Source organism: Phlebotomus papatasi, chromosome 1 (genome assembly GCF_024763615.1).
Source record: "Phlebotomus papatasi isolate M1 chromosome 1, Ppap_2.1, whole genome shotgun sequence".
Classification (NCBI taxonomy): domain Eukaryota; kingdom Metazoa; phylum Arthropoda; class Insecta; order Diptera; family Psychodidae; genus Phlebotomus; species Phlebotomus papatasi.
This window is the reverse complement of record NC_077222.1, coordinates 85,140,752-85,159,194: the sequence shown is the minus strand read 5'-3', so window position 1 is coordinate 85,159,194 and position 18,443 is coordinate 85,140,752. Positions and strand designations below refer to the sequence as shown.

At 35.9% G+C, this 18,443-nt stretch overlaps 1 protein-coding gene across 1 annotated transcript; it reads right to left on the bottom strand.

Annotated features, from left to right (window-relative positions):
• Positions 1–520: 520 nt before the first annotated feature.
• Positions 521–1,555, bottom strand: LOC129797881 (pupal cuticle protein C1B-like). Its single transcript, XM_055840750.1, has 4 exons — positions 1,432–1,555; positions 1,203–1,352; positions 905–1,136; positions 521–828 (listed from the first exon to the last, which is right to left on the bottom strand). Exons 1-4 carry the CDS (start codon positions 1,438–1,440, stop codon positions 725–727), a joined length of 495 nt encoding a protein of 164 aa, XP_055696725.1. The 5' UTR covers positions 1,441–1,555; the 3' UTR covers positions 521–724.
• Between the last annotated feature and the right edge of the window lie 16,888 nt (positions 1,556–18,443).

The window sequence follows — 18,443 nt, the reverse complement described above, 5'->3', positions numbered from 1 at the left end:
AGAATATAAGTCGAACAACTCTATTTCTTACAAAAATCGTTTTATTCGCTTTTTGGATACTTCTTTATACCCTCTACCTTCCCTGTGAATATTATCCTTGAAAGATAATTATTTTCAATGTTATAAAGATTTTATATCTCAAAAATCCTATACTTTGCATGTAAAATCTCAGCTTTAAATCTCTCTCCTGTAAAATTTTCCTACTGCGAGTTATTCGTTTCTTATGCTGAGCGGTCGAAATTGCAATTAGTCTTCCAAAACCAGAAACTCATAAGGGTCAACAAATAAAAGGTTAGTAGTGTGTAGGAGTCTTGATAAAAATCTCCCTTTCTCTTCTAAACCTCAATATTGTGAAGATGGAATTAGGCCCTCACGATAATGTGAAGCCCACCCTAATCGACCATAAGTAGGTTCATTCTTTACGTAATACAAAAATCAGAACATCCTTTTTCACTTTTCTAAATTTAGCAAATAAGATATATCGTTTTAACAGCAACAATTTATAAAAACAAACAAAAGCTTTTGTAACTAAACTTTATTCAAATAAATTATTATCTTACAAAGACTGCAGACCGCAAGATTGAGAATTGAGAGGTAATAAATACACAGGTGTTTCGGAGATGGTCATGATGACCGTCGAAGATTTTGAATAGAGTATTTACAAGAGGGTGTGAAAGATCGCGTGCTGTGCTTCGTTGGGGAGACCTTGGTACATTTTGTAAATTTACCAGGCATAGTTGATACCCAGACCGTTGGAGTAGGACATATGGGCGACAGCTGGAGCAGCAGAGTAGGCAACTCCGAGGAGTCCGCCAGCTGGGGCTACGGCTATTTAATAGAAAATAAGAAGTAGTAATAAGAAATAGTCTAGGTATTAAATGTAAGATTAGGATTTTGATATTACCTTTGGCTACAACTGGGGCATGGGCGTAGGCAGCGGGGTAGGCGGCGTGGACGGCAGGGGCGTGGTAGGCGGTGTGAACGGCTGGGGCGTAGGCAGCATGGGCATAGGGTGCGTGGTAAGCGGCTGGGTAGGCAGCGTGAGCAGCAACGGCATAGCCGGGATTGCTGACACGAACATCAGACTTGCTAACTGAGGAGTAGGGTGTGTCGATGGTCTTGGAGTAGGTGGAGATCTAACAAGGAAAAATCCGATTTTGCCAATTTTGGGGCATTTGAGGGAAAGCCTAGTGATTACAAACCTGTCCAAGATTTCCGTATGACCTAAGGATGTTAGCGTGTTGGCTTGTGACGGCCGGTGTCACGAGACCGTGTCCAGCATAGGCTGGATAAGCGGCTGGGACAGGAACGATGGCCTGAGTAAGAGCCACAGCGGCGAACAGAAGCACAATCTGAAGGGATAGATCACAAGATTAGAGATCACTATTAGCACTGTGGTCACCATGGTTATCACTGAACACTGAAACATACCCTGAACATTGTGATAGATTAAGTAAGTTCCAAAAGAAAATGGATAGTTACTGAAGGAAGGTGTTGAGAAAACTGTGTGGTGTATCGATCAATCGAGGCCTTTTATATTGCAAATCCAACAAAATTGCACGCAGAACCGAAATTATGTCATTTTCCCTTTACCACATGGCACTCGCCAAGCCACTGCATCTGTGTGTTGATGTCTTTGGCCGGAGAGATGGAAGTTCACGAGTGGGAGATCAAGTGTATGATCCAGCTTATGACAATTTTAAGGCATTCTGTGTGCACCTGTGTGAAGTGCCCAAGAGTTAAATGGCCTGGGTGGTTGTATTGAAATGCTGAGAGATTTATGATATGCGTAAAGTAATGCAATTCTTCATGCACATAGCGCGAATGTGGTGCATTCGGGCTGAGATGAAAGGGAAAGCTGCAACGAGGTCTTCCCCCGCCGCCCAAAAGCCACTCATGATAAGAGGTATAAGAGTGCAAAGTGCCAAAGTCGAATATACTTGACATTTATCCATGGAAATGCATTAATTATTGCTCAGATTGTTGAACTTAATTAAAATATGCAGAATGCCACAACGAGCACAGAGGTGGGCTATGCGCGCATGTTTTTCACGCGACCTATTGTCTTGGGCTCATATTCCCGGATGCTGCTTGTGCAGTTGGGAAGTGACGGCCAAGTATATTCAAATGATCTCATACAGTAGAATGAAGAAGTGATCAATTGTGGAACGATGTGATGCATGGATTACCAGAAATTATAATAAGCTATTTGAGGGGGCTTTTTATTCTAATTATTTATTCAAAAGTGAACATCTTCATTATACGCAATGGGTGTTGTGAGTAAATTTTTTAAGAATAGGATAAAGTAATATTTTATGTGCATGACCGATTTAGTAAAAGTTTAATATAAGAATAGATACTAAAAACTTAATAAAAAATTAAATTCCCGGGTTTTCAGAGACTCATTACCGAGTCAAACCTGTCTTGAATTTCAGTATAATTTAATCTTGTAGATATGGGGAAATTTCTCAGCATACAACTTTGAAAACTTGTGATAAACAGCTTATACAGTAGACTCTCTCTCAATCGGGAATATGGGGCAAAATCTCATCCGGTTTAGCGATAGAATTGAGCGTCAAAGCCTTTGTAAATTCCACAAAAGGCGCTCAATTATAAAGAATCACGATAAAATAGGAAGAACTACAGCGAATTTGAGCGCATTAGCTTCATAATTAAACGTGAAAATTGTCAACAAAATTTGTCGCCCGATTGAGAAAGAGCCGATTGAGCGAGAGCCTACTGTACATAGGCCGATTTATACTAAGTTTGATTTCTCTTCTAATCGAACTCATAATTTCCCCATGGAATCTCGTTATGAAAGAACTATTAAGAAAAAAGTAAAGGCCACATACTTACAAGTTACAGGAAAGGTTGATTTTTGAGATGTGGAGATTACTGAAGTCGGTATCCGTAACCGTTTGACTTCTATACATACAACATACAAAAAACTGCGATTCTCAAAACTATTCTAAAACACAATTAGGAGTAAATGATAAAGATTGACTTTATTAAGTTTAAAGTTTTCTATTATGGAACTGGAGTATTAAAAATTTATAAAAAAAAATCCTAATCGATACTTTCAAAATGTTTATAAATGGAACGGATAATACGAATTCAATCTGACTCTTTATTATTTTTTCATACATAATAATATACAAATAATTAAATTTTATTGAATAATCTGCGATTCTTTATATTATTATTCTAATTTGATAAAGTCAATTAAAATTTGTATATAATTAGTAAACATTTTTCATAGAAAAAATGTATGGTCATTTCTATTTACTATACGTCAGACTATTAATAGAGTAAAATTTAGAATTTGCAAATGCAAAATTCCGGTTAAATAAATTTGGAAGTTCGGACTCTCATTATCTAGTAATAAGTAATTCTGAAATTCTGGAGTGTATTTGAATTTGGTTTCCTTATTTAATTGGTTTACACCAAATTTTAAGAGAGTTGTCTGAAGTGTAGATTGATTTGTCCGGAATTCCAATTTTTTTTTTTACTCATTGTTCACGTAATAAAAAATAAAATGTTTGAAGTGAAGAAAATAACGCCCAAAATGCGAAAGTTGGTGAAGTGATTGGCCGTTAGTAGGACTACAAACAAAACAGATTCATTCTCCCCAAAGGCCCCTGTCTCCAACCCGACTTGGCGGTAAAGAACCGATAAGGGGTCTTCGTAGTCGTTGTAACTGTCCGCCACGAAGATGGGGACGGACTTGCTACAAGAGAGAAAGAAAAGGTCATCAAATATACACCCCTGCTACCCCCCGACCTCGCGGTGGGGTGGAGCAATCCCTCCGGGGAAGGTAGTGGTCTTAAAGCACCTGGGTGTTTTAACCCAGAAGTTCGAAAACACCTTCTCCGTATTAGCCCTCCGTTGCTCCATTGAGCTGTACTAATGATTTACTATCGAACGGAGGGTGACCGAGGCACATCGAGACATACAGAGGGCTGATCGGGCTGATCTCGGTTCCTTGTGGCGTCCTATATGTTATATGTTTGCCGTGCCTTTTGGCCGGCGATTTCAACGTAATTTATTAGTGACTGACGTCCTATTTATTTATTAATTGATTTATTGATTTACTTATTATAATAATACTGACAACAAGCGACCAAGTCACCCTCTGTGATAAAGATCTGTGATACGATGACCTGAGATACGATTTCAGTGTGTTTGTACTGTTTTATCATTCTAATACGTTGTGTTGTCCCCAGGCCCAACAGTTAAGGTTGGGGGCTGTGGTTTAGTAGCGAATCTCGGAGAATGAGTACTGGCGAAAAAGACACTGCAATGCAGTGCCAGGAGACTGCCGCCCTCACACAAACAAATAGCGCCTACCTTGGCCTAAGAAAGAAGGAAATCCAAAGTATACTTACTTTGCAGTACATAGTGACTTGCGGTTTTCATGGTTCCCCCATTCTAATATTTTTAAACCTTCACGTTGTCAATGTAACCTTCATTTACCCCCTGTTATCACCACCTGCATTTAGTATTTTAGGATATCTGAAAGACCGGAGGCAACCAAAAATCCCGAACGCCAAAATCCCGATAGCCAAAATCCCGAACGCCAAAATTCCAAAAGCCAAGATCTCGAATGTTCAAAATCCTGAAAGGGATGAAATTATAGAGGATAATGTGTAGAAAAATTTCCCAAGACACAAAAAATTTCCCTTTGCCTCCAACAAGCGCGAGTGCAGTCGAAGGAGTACCTATGACACTTTTAAGAATTCGAGATTTTGGCCAATTCGGGATTTTAGCTTTCAGGATTTTGGCGTTCGGGATTTTAATTTTCGTGATTTTGGCTTTCGGGATTTTGACCGGGACCCATGATAATGGTCTCAGAACTATTCTCGTAACGGTTTTCAAGGTCAAAGATTGATCAACTCTAGTGAATGTATTTTTCAGCCGATGGAGTAAATTTTAGTTCATTAGATTTGGCTCCGTTCAGTAATAACCTTTCGAATAGACAAAACCACTCCAAACCCAAACCAAACCTATTGGAAAATCTATCGGAAGCCTGAAGTGCAAGTTCACGTACTCGCCGCTTTGGCGCTGATTGTTCTGCCATTTTGAGTTTTGCGGTATTCTTTACATTTCAATCGTCAACAATATCAACAACGGTGTGCAAACATTTGCTGCAAAAAGTGAATTTTTGTTAGTTTTGTGGAATTACGGGATGACAGAACGTTTGAATTGGAATTTTATTAAAATGTCCTTTCCATTTTTGTTTAGCTTGTCGATTTAAACTTTCGAACTTCTAACGGATTTTTAGGTAAGTTCTCTCTGATATATCTTCGAATCGGTACAGAAAAAAACCTCAACTGGGGAGATCACTCAAATCGGGGAGATTATTACTGAACGAGAAGAATCTCTGAAAATTCTAAACCGTTTCCAACCGTTTCCGAAAATTCTAAACCTTTGTTCTATTTTTTATGTGAACTATAAATCGGTTCTAATAGAGTGCACATCAGTAATTGGCAAAAAATCGAAAATTCAAAAGCTCATTCGAGTTTGATAAATCTCATTATTATACTGATTATTCAGAAAAAAATTTACAAGATTTTATTGTAAGTGTACCAAGATCAGTTTAAATTGTTGTCTCTTTTGAAGGCAGAATTATTATAAATGATTAGGGCTATGTTCTCACGAGATTCAGTAAATTTCTAGTCCATGTCTGTGCTCGAAGGACTTAAATTGACAAGTTTTTTTTTCGTTAAGAGTTGATAATCGAGAACACACCAAAGGTGAAATGAATGTAATTGGGTTCTAAATTATAAAGCAATCAATTTGAATAATAGAGAATCATGTAGTGTTGCATACATTGAATATTTTGAGGTGTCTCTCTCACTTGCAGCGACATTTAAGCAATAATTCTCTATACAAGTATAAGATATCTCCCCAACAATTTATAGCCAATTTTGCATAAGAAAATTTTCATATATCAATGAGACTAGAGCGAAAAATTTATTTAAATAATAATGAATTCTCCCATTGAGATGGGCGGTTACAATATTGTCTCATGGGTATTAAAAATTGAAAAATTTGCAATATACGCGTCTTACAATTTCATAATCGTTGAAAATATAATCATATGTGAGGCTCTGAATTAATGAATCTCTAACGAGATTTTGCATTGAATTTAGAGTAAAGTGTTTGCCGCCAAGCTTTTTTTTCTGCCATCGCGCGCGCGAGCTTTTTTTTCTTCTTTTTGAATGTCTCCTTCATAGACGAAGAAAGACTAATTGCCTTCTGAGTTCAATATATGGGACACCGATTAAATTAAATACACGATTATGTATAATAATAATTATACTGCTGCCAACAGAAAATAATAAATGTATGGTGCACATTGGACTATTGTAAAGTAATTGCTTCATTTCACCTTCTGTGGGTGCAAGACGTCTCTGATTAAAGTGCAAGAACCGCCTGCATGGAGAAAAGAGGCCGAAGAAAAGAATCTCTTTTGAATGCCACGAAGGTGAGGACAAATTGCCTCGAGATTGAGTGCAAGGACTTGGGCATAAAAAAAAGCGTCCAGAAAAATGGGTCATCTCATTTAATTCAAGAGCATCCACAGACTGACATTTCTGCGATGCATTGACCAACGATTCATTTTAATCTTTAGAGGTATAATTAAAATGCCTCCTTTGAGGCAACTTCCACGTGGCATTTATGCAGAGACGCTGGCGGAGACCATCAAATCCGTAGTGACAAAAATGCTGCATGAGAAATGAATTGCGCACTATTAATTAGTAATTGCAGTTTCTTGCTGAGCTACTGCCGGTGATATATTTATTGATTCGGTCGGTAATTGCGGCGACAACTTTTTGGTGGCGGCCACGAGACCCATTAGGCTGGTTACGGTGAGAAACTTATTTAGAAATTGTGATAAGAATCAAAGCGCAAAGACTAATTTAACGTGGAATAGGTTGTAAAAATGTACAAAAATTAAATGCAGTTTTTGTGCAAGCTTTCTCTTTAATTGATTACAACATTATTTGCCCAAATAAATCCAGAAACACAAAAGAAGGATCCACTTTGCCGAGAGATGCTCCTGGGCGATTTCAAATTGACTTAGCAGATTCTTCCAACAAATAACAAATTATATAGTATCTTCCATGCTTTTGGCTTAAGTACCTAAGGGATACTTATGCCAAAGGTAAGATAAGGGCTTAAGTACCTTTGGTACCTAAGGGGTACAACATGACTAGAGGCAGAAGCACAACATTATGCCACGAATACCTCGTTTGGTCCATTTTTAATTCTATGTCAGCAGAATGACTAGAATTTTAATAGGGTGGAGTCAACCCTTTTGGCCATCTAAGATAAAATAACTAAGAAAAGACATTTAAGAATAAATGGTACTTCAACACTCAAAATATGTTCAATTCTAATATTCTAACAGGTTATTACGTCTCTAATAAAATTCATATTAAAACAAATGGCCAAAAGTGAAAAAAGCACAATTGGGGCAATTGTATATTTTTGAATAAAGGCGTCTACACATTGGGAGCAATTTTTGACAAAAATTGCTCCCCAATGTGTAGAGGCCATAAGATTCACCAAAATTCTTAAGAAGTATTTTGAATATATAGATAGATGTTGCTCCAAAATATCTTTATACAACAATTCACTTTAGTGTAACAAAAATTTCACACTTTACGACCATTATACACGGTCCAAAAAAGCGAAACCATTAAAGCTTAAGGGTGGCCAAAAGTAGGGTGGCGGCATTACTTGTGGCCTGTCTTTACATATGTGATGCGGTATCATAGCACTGCAAATGTTTTTAATTTTGAGGTTTTTCCAAAACATTTTGTGACATAGTAAAGTGAAGACAGAGGCCACAAGTAATGCCTCTACCATACTCTACCCTAGTTTCACAGAAATCGAAATACTAAGTCTTAATTAATTAATTAATTAAGACTTATGAAGAAGTACTGACGTCATTGTGACGTTATGCTTTAGAGAAAAATATTTTCCGAAGACTCCGTCCGATGATGGAATGTAATAGGAGATTGATAGAAGCACTGAACTGGACCTCTCTTATTTATCACAATTTTATCCTCTACAATTTCTGCACAGAATAAAATTATGAAAATTTGGAGATCCACCCACCTCCTATGAAAAATACTTTTATATACGACTAATACAAATTTTGTTTACCAGTAAATTTTTATTGTTGATTTTCGGTCAATGAGAAGTGTCAATGGAACGCAGTCGGGGGCGGAATGCGATTCGTATTGGGGATTTCAGGGTGAGCCATCTCCTCTTTGCAGATGATTTGGTTCTTTTTGGATCTTCCGAAGAGAAGCTTCAGCGCGCACTTGACCGATTTGTAAATATTTTTGCCGAAACAGGTATGAAGATGAACGACAAAAAGTCGGAGGTAATGGTGATTTCTCGACAGCCTGTGAAATGCACCATACATGTTGATGGAAAAGCATTGACACAGGTGGAGAAGTTCAAGTATCTCGGGGTGTTATTCACGATTGATGGTAGGTTTCACACCGAGCTATCGTCGCGAATCGGTTAAGCTTCTGCAGTAATGAGGGAGCTTGGCGGAAGCGTGGTGAGGAAGGCCGAGTCCAGCCGTTCGGCTAAGATATCGGTTTTCAAAGCTGTGTTTATTCCGATTCTCACCTATGGTCATGAGATTTGGGTAATGACCGAAAGTATAAGATCGCGAATACAAGCTGCCGAGATAAGGTACCTTCGGGCGGTTAAGGGAATCACTCGTCGAGATCGAGTGAGAAATATGGCCGTTCGTGAGGAAATAGACGAGGAGCTGCTTCTTCGGGTTGAGAGATCACAAGTTCGATGGTATGGGGACATATTCAGCGCATGGATAGAAAAAGATTCCCCAGAAAAGCTATGCAAGCCATTGTGAGAAGGCGTCGACCTCGAGGCAGACCTAGGATAAGGTGGCTGAATCAAATTCAGAATCTTGCCTTGGAACGCCTTGGGATCGAGCCCGAACATCTTCCTGAAGTGGCGGAGAATCGACAAATGGGCTGCTAATTTGGATGTCATGGGCCCGCGACCCCAATAAAGATAAGCGGTTGAAAATGAATGAAAAGTGTCTCGTCCTTAAAGGGTTAAAAAAATCTAACTTATTTGTTGGCGTTTCCAACTTGCTCACTTTCAATGACTTAGGGCCTCGACAGACCTGAGGATTAGCCGAGAGACGGCTTAGCGTAATTATATTCGAAATAATGATTAAACTACATTTCCATAATTTTCCAATAAGTCGTTTCGCGGCTTAAGTCGTAAGTGTGTCTAGGGCATTACAACGGCCTCAGATATGGCTGAATCAATACGTGAGACTTATTAAAATATATCTACGTAGTGAAGTCTAATTTTATTAGAATATTATTAAAATTTATTATTACAAATTTCTGTACCTGCGAGTAGTAGAAGCTGATTAATCTCTGTGGGAGTGGAGCCTCAGTGTATCAGTTAGTAGAGTAATATCTCTATAACTGAAGTTCCGAGTTCAAAACTCGTCAGCTGCAGATTTTTCAGCAGCCGTGTCGAATTAGTCCATGTTAATGATGATATATTATCAAGATTTTTCGTATTTAAAAATTGCATAAATGCAATTACATTTAAGATTTTTATAGTAACCTGAAATAATAGTAAAATTATGATGGCATAACGTTCCATAGAGGAACTTAGGCCTTCTTGCAAGGGGAGTTCGAAAATCAAATGCAGTGAAGCTCATTGGATGCAACACCTTTAATGCCAGAAGTGACCTAAAGGGAGATTTGAACTTGAGACACTTGCATCACATTCCACTTGACCAAACGAGTAACCTAATGATTAAGGCATTCTCACTTTGGACTACATTACTGGTATTTTGAACTACATTAGTAGTTGATCAGTATGAATTCACCCAATAAAATTGTAATCAAGGTTTATGAGAGTATATTTTTCATCAAGAATCGATTATAATTTGTTAACTATAAGTATTATATTATAATATGAAAACAATTTAGTGCTTACAAGTACCAAAAGCACCTGATCTGCATTAATGGCAATTAACTGTTGACATTTACGATGAGAGCAAAATCGTAAATGATCGCGCATAAAGATGTGAAATTATTTCGCAGAAATTAATCGATTGTTTTGGTATAGTAAAAAAAATCAATAGCTTCTCCTGAGAAAAAGTGCTCTGGATCGCCTTGAAAATCCTCAGTGGCGGCAAACTCAAGTGAAATGATTCTGGTACATTGCTTGTAACGGCTGGCAAAAAGTCAGCAAGTGCAAGCATTTCTGGCCATGGTTTTTACTTATGTGGATTATGGGCTGGTCCAGCGTTGGTGACACAATCGTACCGGCTTTTTTTCTGCAATAGTTTATGTCTCTCCCTCCTGACTTTCGCCATGGAGTTCAGCAGAATTTTGAACAGGCAGCCACAAAGAACTAGATGAATGTAGACATTTGGTATATCAAAAGAGATTGATGGCGATCGATCGAGAGTTGCTTTATAATTTTTCGTTGATTGAAAAATTGCACGCCATGGGAATAGAATGTGGGTTCCGTTTAGCATTTATCTCCACCACACTTCAGTCCAAAAGCACTAGTGCGACGAGAACGAAATAGTACCATTAATAAAATTATTATGATATGACAAAGTGACTTGTCTCTCAAGCATCCACATGTCACAGAAATATCAATCTCTGGGCAATTAAAAGGAAATATACTAGAATGAATGAAGAGAGCCGTGGAGAGCACACCAAAATATTTGCCAACTGGTTTACCACATGATGGACCCTGAATCTTGAAATGCATTTCAATGAAGGTATCACACTGTGCCGGTGAGCTTCACGTCTGATTGCCCAAGTAGACGCGAAGCCGCCAATTTTGTGAGATAGTCTCATGCAAAAGTCAAGATCCAGCTAACAAAAGCAAGAAAGCCAAGTGAAGGTCTTTTCTGCATTTTGCAATGGTCATTCGCCAGCCACACGAAAATGTGACCCCGAAAAAGCTTGTTGCTTAAGGGGAACTTTTTGGCGTCATTTCCTCCGTCGAGATTGACACTTTTCTCAACTCTTGTCTCACCCCAAAGTGGCTTTTTCTACAAGTGGCCTAATGTCTAATTTATATGGAGTGAAAAAGCAGCACGCAACGCACAAAATATCAAATTATACTTTCACTAAATCAAAATGCACTGTACCTCTAGTACCGACATTATTCTCTATCGGTATCAGAGTTGTGTGAATGCTATAGAAATTCTTTGTAGATCAATTCAAGCGAATGACTTACAGAAAGGATTGGATTTCAAAGAATGATTACTTTATTACCCTATTAAAAAATCAAAATCATATAATCAACTGTCATTTTAATTATTTAAATATTTTTACGTTCTGTAATAAAAATATTAATAATAATATTCATAGATGTACATAGATCTGTAGAATAATGGGGCTGCACATAATCTATTTTTATTACTGTGGTTTCACACTTATTCATTAAAATTTTAATACGTGTTACATTAATAAATTGTCGCTAATGAGCGTTCAAATGTGTGATTTGTGTCATTAAACACGTAATAATCAGAGTTTTGTCTATTTTTTGGTAGAAAGTTAGACTTGGCACGCAAATATTTGATTAAATTGATCGAGTTTATTGTATTACAAGATTTACTGTAGCTAGCAAACACCAAAAGTTCTAACTTTTTATTTCATTTATAATATCTTCTTTTATTCCGAAAAAAGAAATTTTCACGAATATAAATGGGATATTTTTATAAGATTAATAAAACCATTTTTGTTTCATATTCTATGGAAGACAATCTTTTACACAAGCTTTTAACAAAAAGTAAAACCTTTTGTCTAGAGTGTATTTTTTTTAACCAATGAGCAGTACAACATTAAAGAACAAAAATCTGTAGGGCAGACTGGGGCAAAAAGTCACAAAACGGATATTTTATTTTTTTATAAGCTATACTCGAGCGCTTCAAAAATTTCTAATTAGTGCAGTCTTATGGCCTCTACACATTGGGAGCAATTTTTGTCAAAAATTGCTTTTTTGAAGGAAATTCCCTGCAGCGTTGTAGGGGGAAACGTCAAATTTCTGTCAAAAACGCAATTTTTGACGAAAATTGCTCCCAATGTGTAGACGCCTTTATACGAAATTTACCACTCTACAACTTTGTGAAAGTAGTTTTCCTGTATTTTGTAAGGAAATACGTTTATCGAGCTAATTTCTAAAAGGTAATTTTGTGACTATTCTCAAAAATGCTGGGGCAAATAGTACCAGACATTGGGTATTATCATATTTTGATTCGCTTCATTACGGGCTTCCGTAAATTTGAAAAAATACCTAGAGGACATATTTTCATAGATAATTTATTCATCTACACCTTTGTAAAACACCGTTTTCTCTGCGAGAAAAGTGAGAAAACGAGAAAAGCGCTTTTCAAGCTATTTTAGAAAAACAAACACACAAAAGACTGCAAATCGTTTGATCAATGCAAACAACAAGCGGCGAGATATGATAATGACGTTTCTTTTCGCCGTGAGACATCAGAAATTGCTTCGCTTTTTTGTTACTTTTTGCTCTATACCTTTTGTTACTTTTTACCCCAAGTGGCCATTTTTAATAATAGGATTTCTGGAGAAAAAAACTTTTGTGAAATTCTAAAATAGATAGCGGATTCGTATTCAAAAAATCCAAATTATTTAGAAAATATTTTCCAGTGCATCAATTTTGGAAAATAAGTAGGTAATAATTGATATCTTCTGCAAGGAAAATATTTCAAAAATAGGGCTAAAAATTTCGATATTTTTTATTGTCTGAATTCCTTGTTCGAATTCTAAGAAACTTACGACATTGAAGAAGGTCTATGTAGGCTATCTATAGAAAAAAATTTGAGCCGCTATCTTTTTTACTTTAGCTTAGAAAATAATGAATTTAGAATTTTTCGATTTGCGACTTTTTGCCCCAGTCTTCCCTATTATTCTTTTTTGACCAAAATCAAATTTTATGACTTAATTTTGGATTTCACTGCTTGAATTCGACCAAGATATCATATTATAATACATACACTGAGAGAAATCCAAAAAAGTTAAAATAACATTTGGGAAATGTTAATTTTACCCTGCATTATTGATCCGAAATCGGTGTAAATATTACCCTTTTTAGGTGTATTAGGGGTTAAAGGTGCCCTTTTTCATGTTAATTTTACCCTTAATAAGGTGTAAAATTAACGTTAAAAAATGTTGATATATTTTTACACCTAAAAAGTGTTAAAGTTACGAGGAAAAAAAGTTAATCGCACCCTCTTTTTTTTCCTAAGTGTATATGTCTATTTTTTTTAACCATTTTTTCTAACATATCCTGGCGTTTCGGATGATTTCTGAGAAGTGATGTCTCGCTTATTGTCCGTCTGTGTATTCGTCTGTCTGTTTGATCAATTTGTCCACAGATCTAGAGTTCAAAAGGTTACAGGCACCGCCTGTAAGTCGACTTTCGCATCATGAAAACGTCTTTGACATATTTTTCCCTACTTCCCTACACCTACACCCTTTTCTCTCTAAAACCATGTTTTTTGGCATTGCTCGAAAGGGGATCGTAATTTTTTTTTTCATTTCTGTATATGCTTTATGGAGGTTTTCTAATAACAGATTTTCAAAATCAAAGGTTAAAAAGGCTCCAGAGAGCGTATTTCTCATCAGAAAATGGTCATACTGCTTAGCTTCGTTGGAAAAGTCTTAAATTCTTTGATAAGTCTAAATGCGTTTCAGTCGGCCACGAAGCGGTTATGAATTGATAGTGAATCGAAAAGTAAATTTTGTCCGAAAATCGACTATAGTTATTACTCAGACATTTCCTGTGTTTCCCATATGCTTCTAGCGCGCCGACAAAACTTTTGAGTTTATTAGCTGTTTTCTGTCATTGTAGAATAAATTAGCAAAAAATAATAATACAAAATAAAAGCCAATTTAATAATGAAGAGGCAACCGAGAACCCCAAATTGGCAACCTACGTAGTTTTGAAAATATCTCGTGAAATGTGTACGAAGACAGGAAAAACTTTACACTAAAACTGGTCGCATTTTTCAGAGCTAATGTATTCCTAATATAGGAGCTGCCGCAATTCGAAATTGGCCCGCTTCTCTCAGGTCTGAAAACTAAATATAGGTGCCAAAAATTTGTTGCTTTCTCCAATTTGGCAGACTCTCATGATCTTTTTTTCAACGTGCCCTAAGCTGTCGCATAGCCCTCACCTCTTTTCCATCGAAAATTTGACAGCTTAGTCGAAAATTAGGATCAAAGGAGAACAGCCTATAGGCTTATAAGATCTTATAAGATCAAGAAATACTTCAGGAGTAGACCTGACCGCTCTCCACCAGAAATGAATGTAAGATATTTTTTTTGGTCCTTTAAGACGATTTCAATGCTGTTTCACGTATAGACACGAGGGACCCAGAGTCCTATAATATATTGATCCGAGATCAGTGTCAAAATTACCAATTTTAGGTGTGTTAGGGGTTAAAATTACCTCTCTTCATGTTATTTTTACCCCTAAAAGATGTTAAAAGTTAGTCGTATCTTCTTTCTTTCTCAGTGCAGAGAGAAAAAAAAATCCTGATCAAATTATAATTTTAGAAATTGTATTTTTATAAAACATACTTCTATAAAACATTTTGTTGTTAAATCTGATTACAAGAACTGCCTTGTATATTGGTCTTTGGAGTGCCGAGACTGGACCAGTGCACGGTGTTTATGCAGTTTTTTTTCGGTTACACCAATAATAATAAATAATATGGAGAATAATAGTGCATAAGCGTCCAATTGAGATTGGCGACAAAAAGGGGCAAGTCTTGTGTTCAATTAGAGAAAACCACATGCTGGCTCGAGTCGCTCAATTTCTCACAATATGCACATTTCATGCACCCATTTGTCTGCAACTGCAGAACATTGATTTAGTCATCTTGGACTGATAGACATTTTTTTTCTATGCGGGGTGTACACAATAAAATAAACGATCGTATAAAAGCCACAATTTAATCTGCAAACGCCAATCAATTTTCAGGGCAATAGCAGTGAGATAGTGAATGTTTTTTGTTTGGGACGTCTTGTGATATTGCTAAAAAGGAAAAAATAGTCAATGAGCTTTATCTGTGAGAATTACCACGAAAAATATATCTATTCTGTGGTGCAGGTTCTTGCAAAGGTGGACTATCTCTTAGGTGTATTTATTTGAAGTTTAAATGCACGCAATATTATGTAAGAAATAATTGCTGAAAAATTATTGATGTAGTCGCGAAGACATTGAATTTGAATGTAGAGTAAGGACAACGACCAGCGACTCCACCCTTTTACTTTATCTATAAGCGATAACTAATTTATCCAGCTGATCTTTTCTCCTTTTGCAATAAAATAGTGCCCAAGAGTGGCTCAATAGAGTGGATTTTGAATTCGAAAATGGCAATATTATGTTCATTTCTTGGTGTGCCTTTCCTCCAATTTAACTTGATATAAACATTGGAACACGATTGAATAAAATTATTAGACTCGGACTGGCTTTAGACAATTCCCCCTGCAATGCAATGGATATCTTGTTCTATTGGCTATTTAAAAGTTAATTGAATAATTAACCTGACGTGGCAATTGCATGGGGAAAAATGTAGGCACAAATTGCGGATATTTTATGTTGTTTTGTGGAATTTTTTAGTAAGTCAGAAGATCGATGTGTTCAGTGTGAAAACGAGTTTATTTGATTTTTGAATTATTTACCTTTTAATTTTAAGAGATCACCGATTGAGTGGAGACACATTCTCTTATAATATATTTAAATTCCCGATTGCGTGGCTGTTTAACTGTGAAAATGCGACACAAAAGAAGCGGAAACACACGCATTAACTAAATTATCCGCTCGAAAACATCGACCTTTTATTTTTACATGTAGACTCTTTTTATTGACCGTTGAAAAATAGTGTGGTAATTGGGAGATCTGCATTTAAAGTGAAAATGAGATTAGAGCTTTTTCCAGCATTACAAAGCAGTTTTTGCGATATTCCGCTTTTTATTGAAAATTCTATCCTCCAGATAGAGATATCTTGGTCAATTAATGAAGATGAGTGAGTCAGATCTTGACAAAAGTATTATTATTTGTCCACCTGACTGACTGTACACTAAAATAAGAAGGAAAAAAACATCCATGCGAAAGCATCTCTCAATGGGATATTCCCTCGTTCAGTAAAATTACCGGAATACATGATGGTAACTCATGATATGTGTTAATTGCTGTGGCACGATCTTACTTTTAGATATCATTGTTGTGGATGCTGATAAAATTCTTCTCGTTTGAGTGACGAGGCAATTACCGGTTGCGAGGCATAAAGAGGGTGGTTATTGTGTAAATACACAATTTTCTTTTTTTTAAAGAACATTCTAAAGAAACTTAGATTTTCAAATAAAATGATAGACTGGTAGAATCTTAAATCTTGAATCTTGTGTATGAGAACAAAAATTAAAAATTGAAAATTAGCTGTGATTATGAATAAATCACAACTAGTATCGAATATAAAGTAGCAAATATGAAAAAAACTTATGTTAATTAAATTAAATATTTGAGTTGCTAATCAAATACTTTGTTATTTCATCTTTTATTAACTTTTTTTTATTTCTTGAGAAATTAGAAACGTCAGCATCAATTTGATTTGATGTTATTTCTCCTGAAAGCACGTGTTAAGTTTTAGTATGAACTTCTTCTTTTTTAACACTTAACACAGATTTCTTACATTGTATTAACCGCAAGTGTCTATTAAATGTTATCTGTCTGATGATCTTTATAATCTCATAGAAAAAAATTAAATAGTGACTTCAAATTTCAAATATTATCGCACATCTGTAGGCCAATTAATTTTTGCAATAAATTTCTCAAAGACACGTTATATGAGAAACTGGGGCACCACTAAACACGGGGTAGCACTAAACACTAATTTTTATTTCTAAACTACTTGGACTATCTCGACCATTTCTTCAATGGACAAGCATCTCTATAGTGCCTATAAATTCCTATAGGCCTTGTTCTTAGAAGTAGAATATCTGATTGAAAAATCGCAGTGTTTGGTGCTACCCCATGTTTGGTGGTGCCCCACTTTCCCCTATATGTATATCTAAATACATTTGGCAATGTCAGAATTTCTCGATTTAACAGTGTATTAAAAAAAACAACGGAAATTGTGCACTTAAAAGTCTTGATTATTAATCATTAAACAAAATATCTTTTTTGCATAAAAGATTAATACATTTGAAAACCTCAAATTTCGATTTTGGGACCAACAGGGAAATTGGAAACGGCAATGTCATATGACAAATTTTCGTGGTAAATTCGGGAGGACAATATTAAAGCCCAGTGATAATAGATTGGTCATTGCAAGAACATCTATGATAATCTTAGCAACGATATAAATCGGATTTTTGATTAGTTCTTCTGAATTTGCCAATTTTTTTTTTCAAATTTGTCATGAAATTGTCATACTGTTAGAGAATTTCTCTACAGCGGGTGCAATTCTGAAGTGATTCTAATCACGACTGGTATTTCTAGTCACACTACTAACTATACATTTTTAAGAGAAATAGAAATATTTTAATATCAATCACATTTCTTTAGAGTTAATGTCTTCATTAGTATTGCAGTTGATGTATTGAAAATATTTAAATATTCATATTTCTTCTAATATTGTATAGCAGAGACAATAGAGCTACTAGTCATGGTTAGATGCACTTAAGATTTGCAACTCAGGGTTAACTTATACAGTGCATTGGGATATTTTAGTTTGTGTTATAAAAGGAATATTCAGTAACCCTTATTTTATTAAATACATTCCTTTAAGTGGTTTTCAGACTAGAGAATTAGCCCAGTTCTCGAAGGGCTCAAAATCCTAAAAACAATTTTATTGGCTTTTTAGAATCAAATGGAGAATTTAACCTAAAAATTAATTCTAAGTCAAAATCTTTTAAGAAATCTTTACTGATAAGGATTTTGAAAGGTTAAATCATATGACTCAGTCTTAGGTCTGAAGCCTGTATTACTTATTAACTTATCTGACGTATTATCGATTATCCTCTAGTTCCACATTCTTATATTGACCTAGAATCCTGATCAACGTCATCAGTCCATTGGAGACTGGGTCGACGTCGTCTTCTTGAAGCATCAAATCCATCATGAAGACTTTTCAGATTGTAGTATCCTTGTGAGCCATATGGCTAACCGTTCTTACTGTTGAAATGTGTGCTTAATTTAATTTCTTTTCGGAAGCGCTGCAAACACCTTGTAGGCTCCAGAATAGTTCTTCCTTTCATAAGGGATTAAAAATCTTCCGTGGAACTAACTTTCCGATTAGGAACCGATTAGGACTTCGCAATTTTTTTGCTACAAATTCATGTTTCAGAAGAATATGTGACTACGAACAAGAT

Coding starts and splice junctions, on each gene's coding strand:
- LOC129797881 (XM_055840750.1), bottom strand. Junction 1,137..1,202: donor CATACGGAAATCTTGGACAG/GTTTGTAATCAC, acceptor TTTCCTTGTTAG/ATCTCCACCTACTCCAAGAC. Junction 829..904: donor TGCCCCAGTTGTAGCCAAAG/GTAATATCAAAA, acceptor TCTATTAAATAG/CCGTAGCCCCAGCTGGCGGA.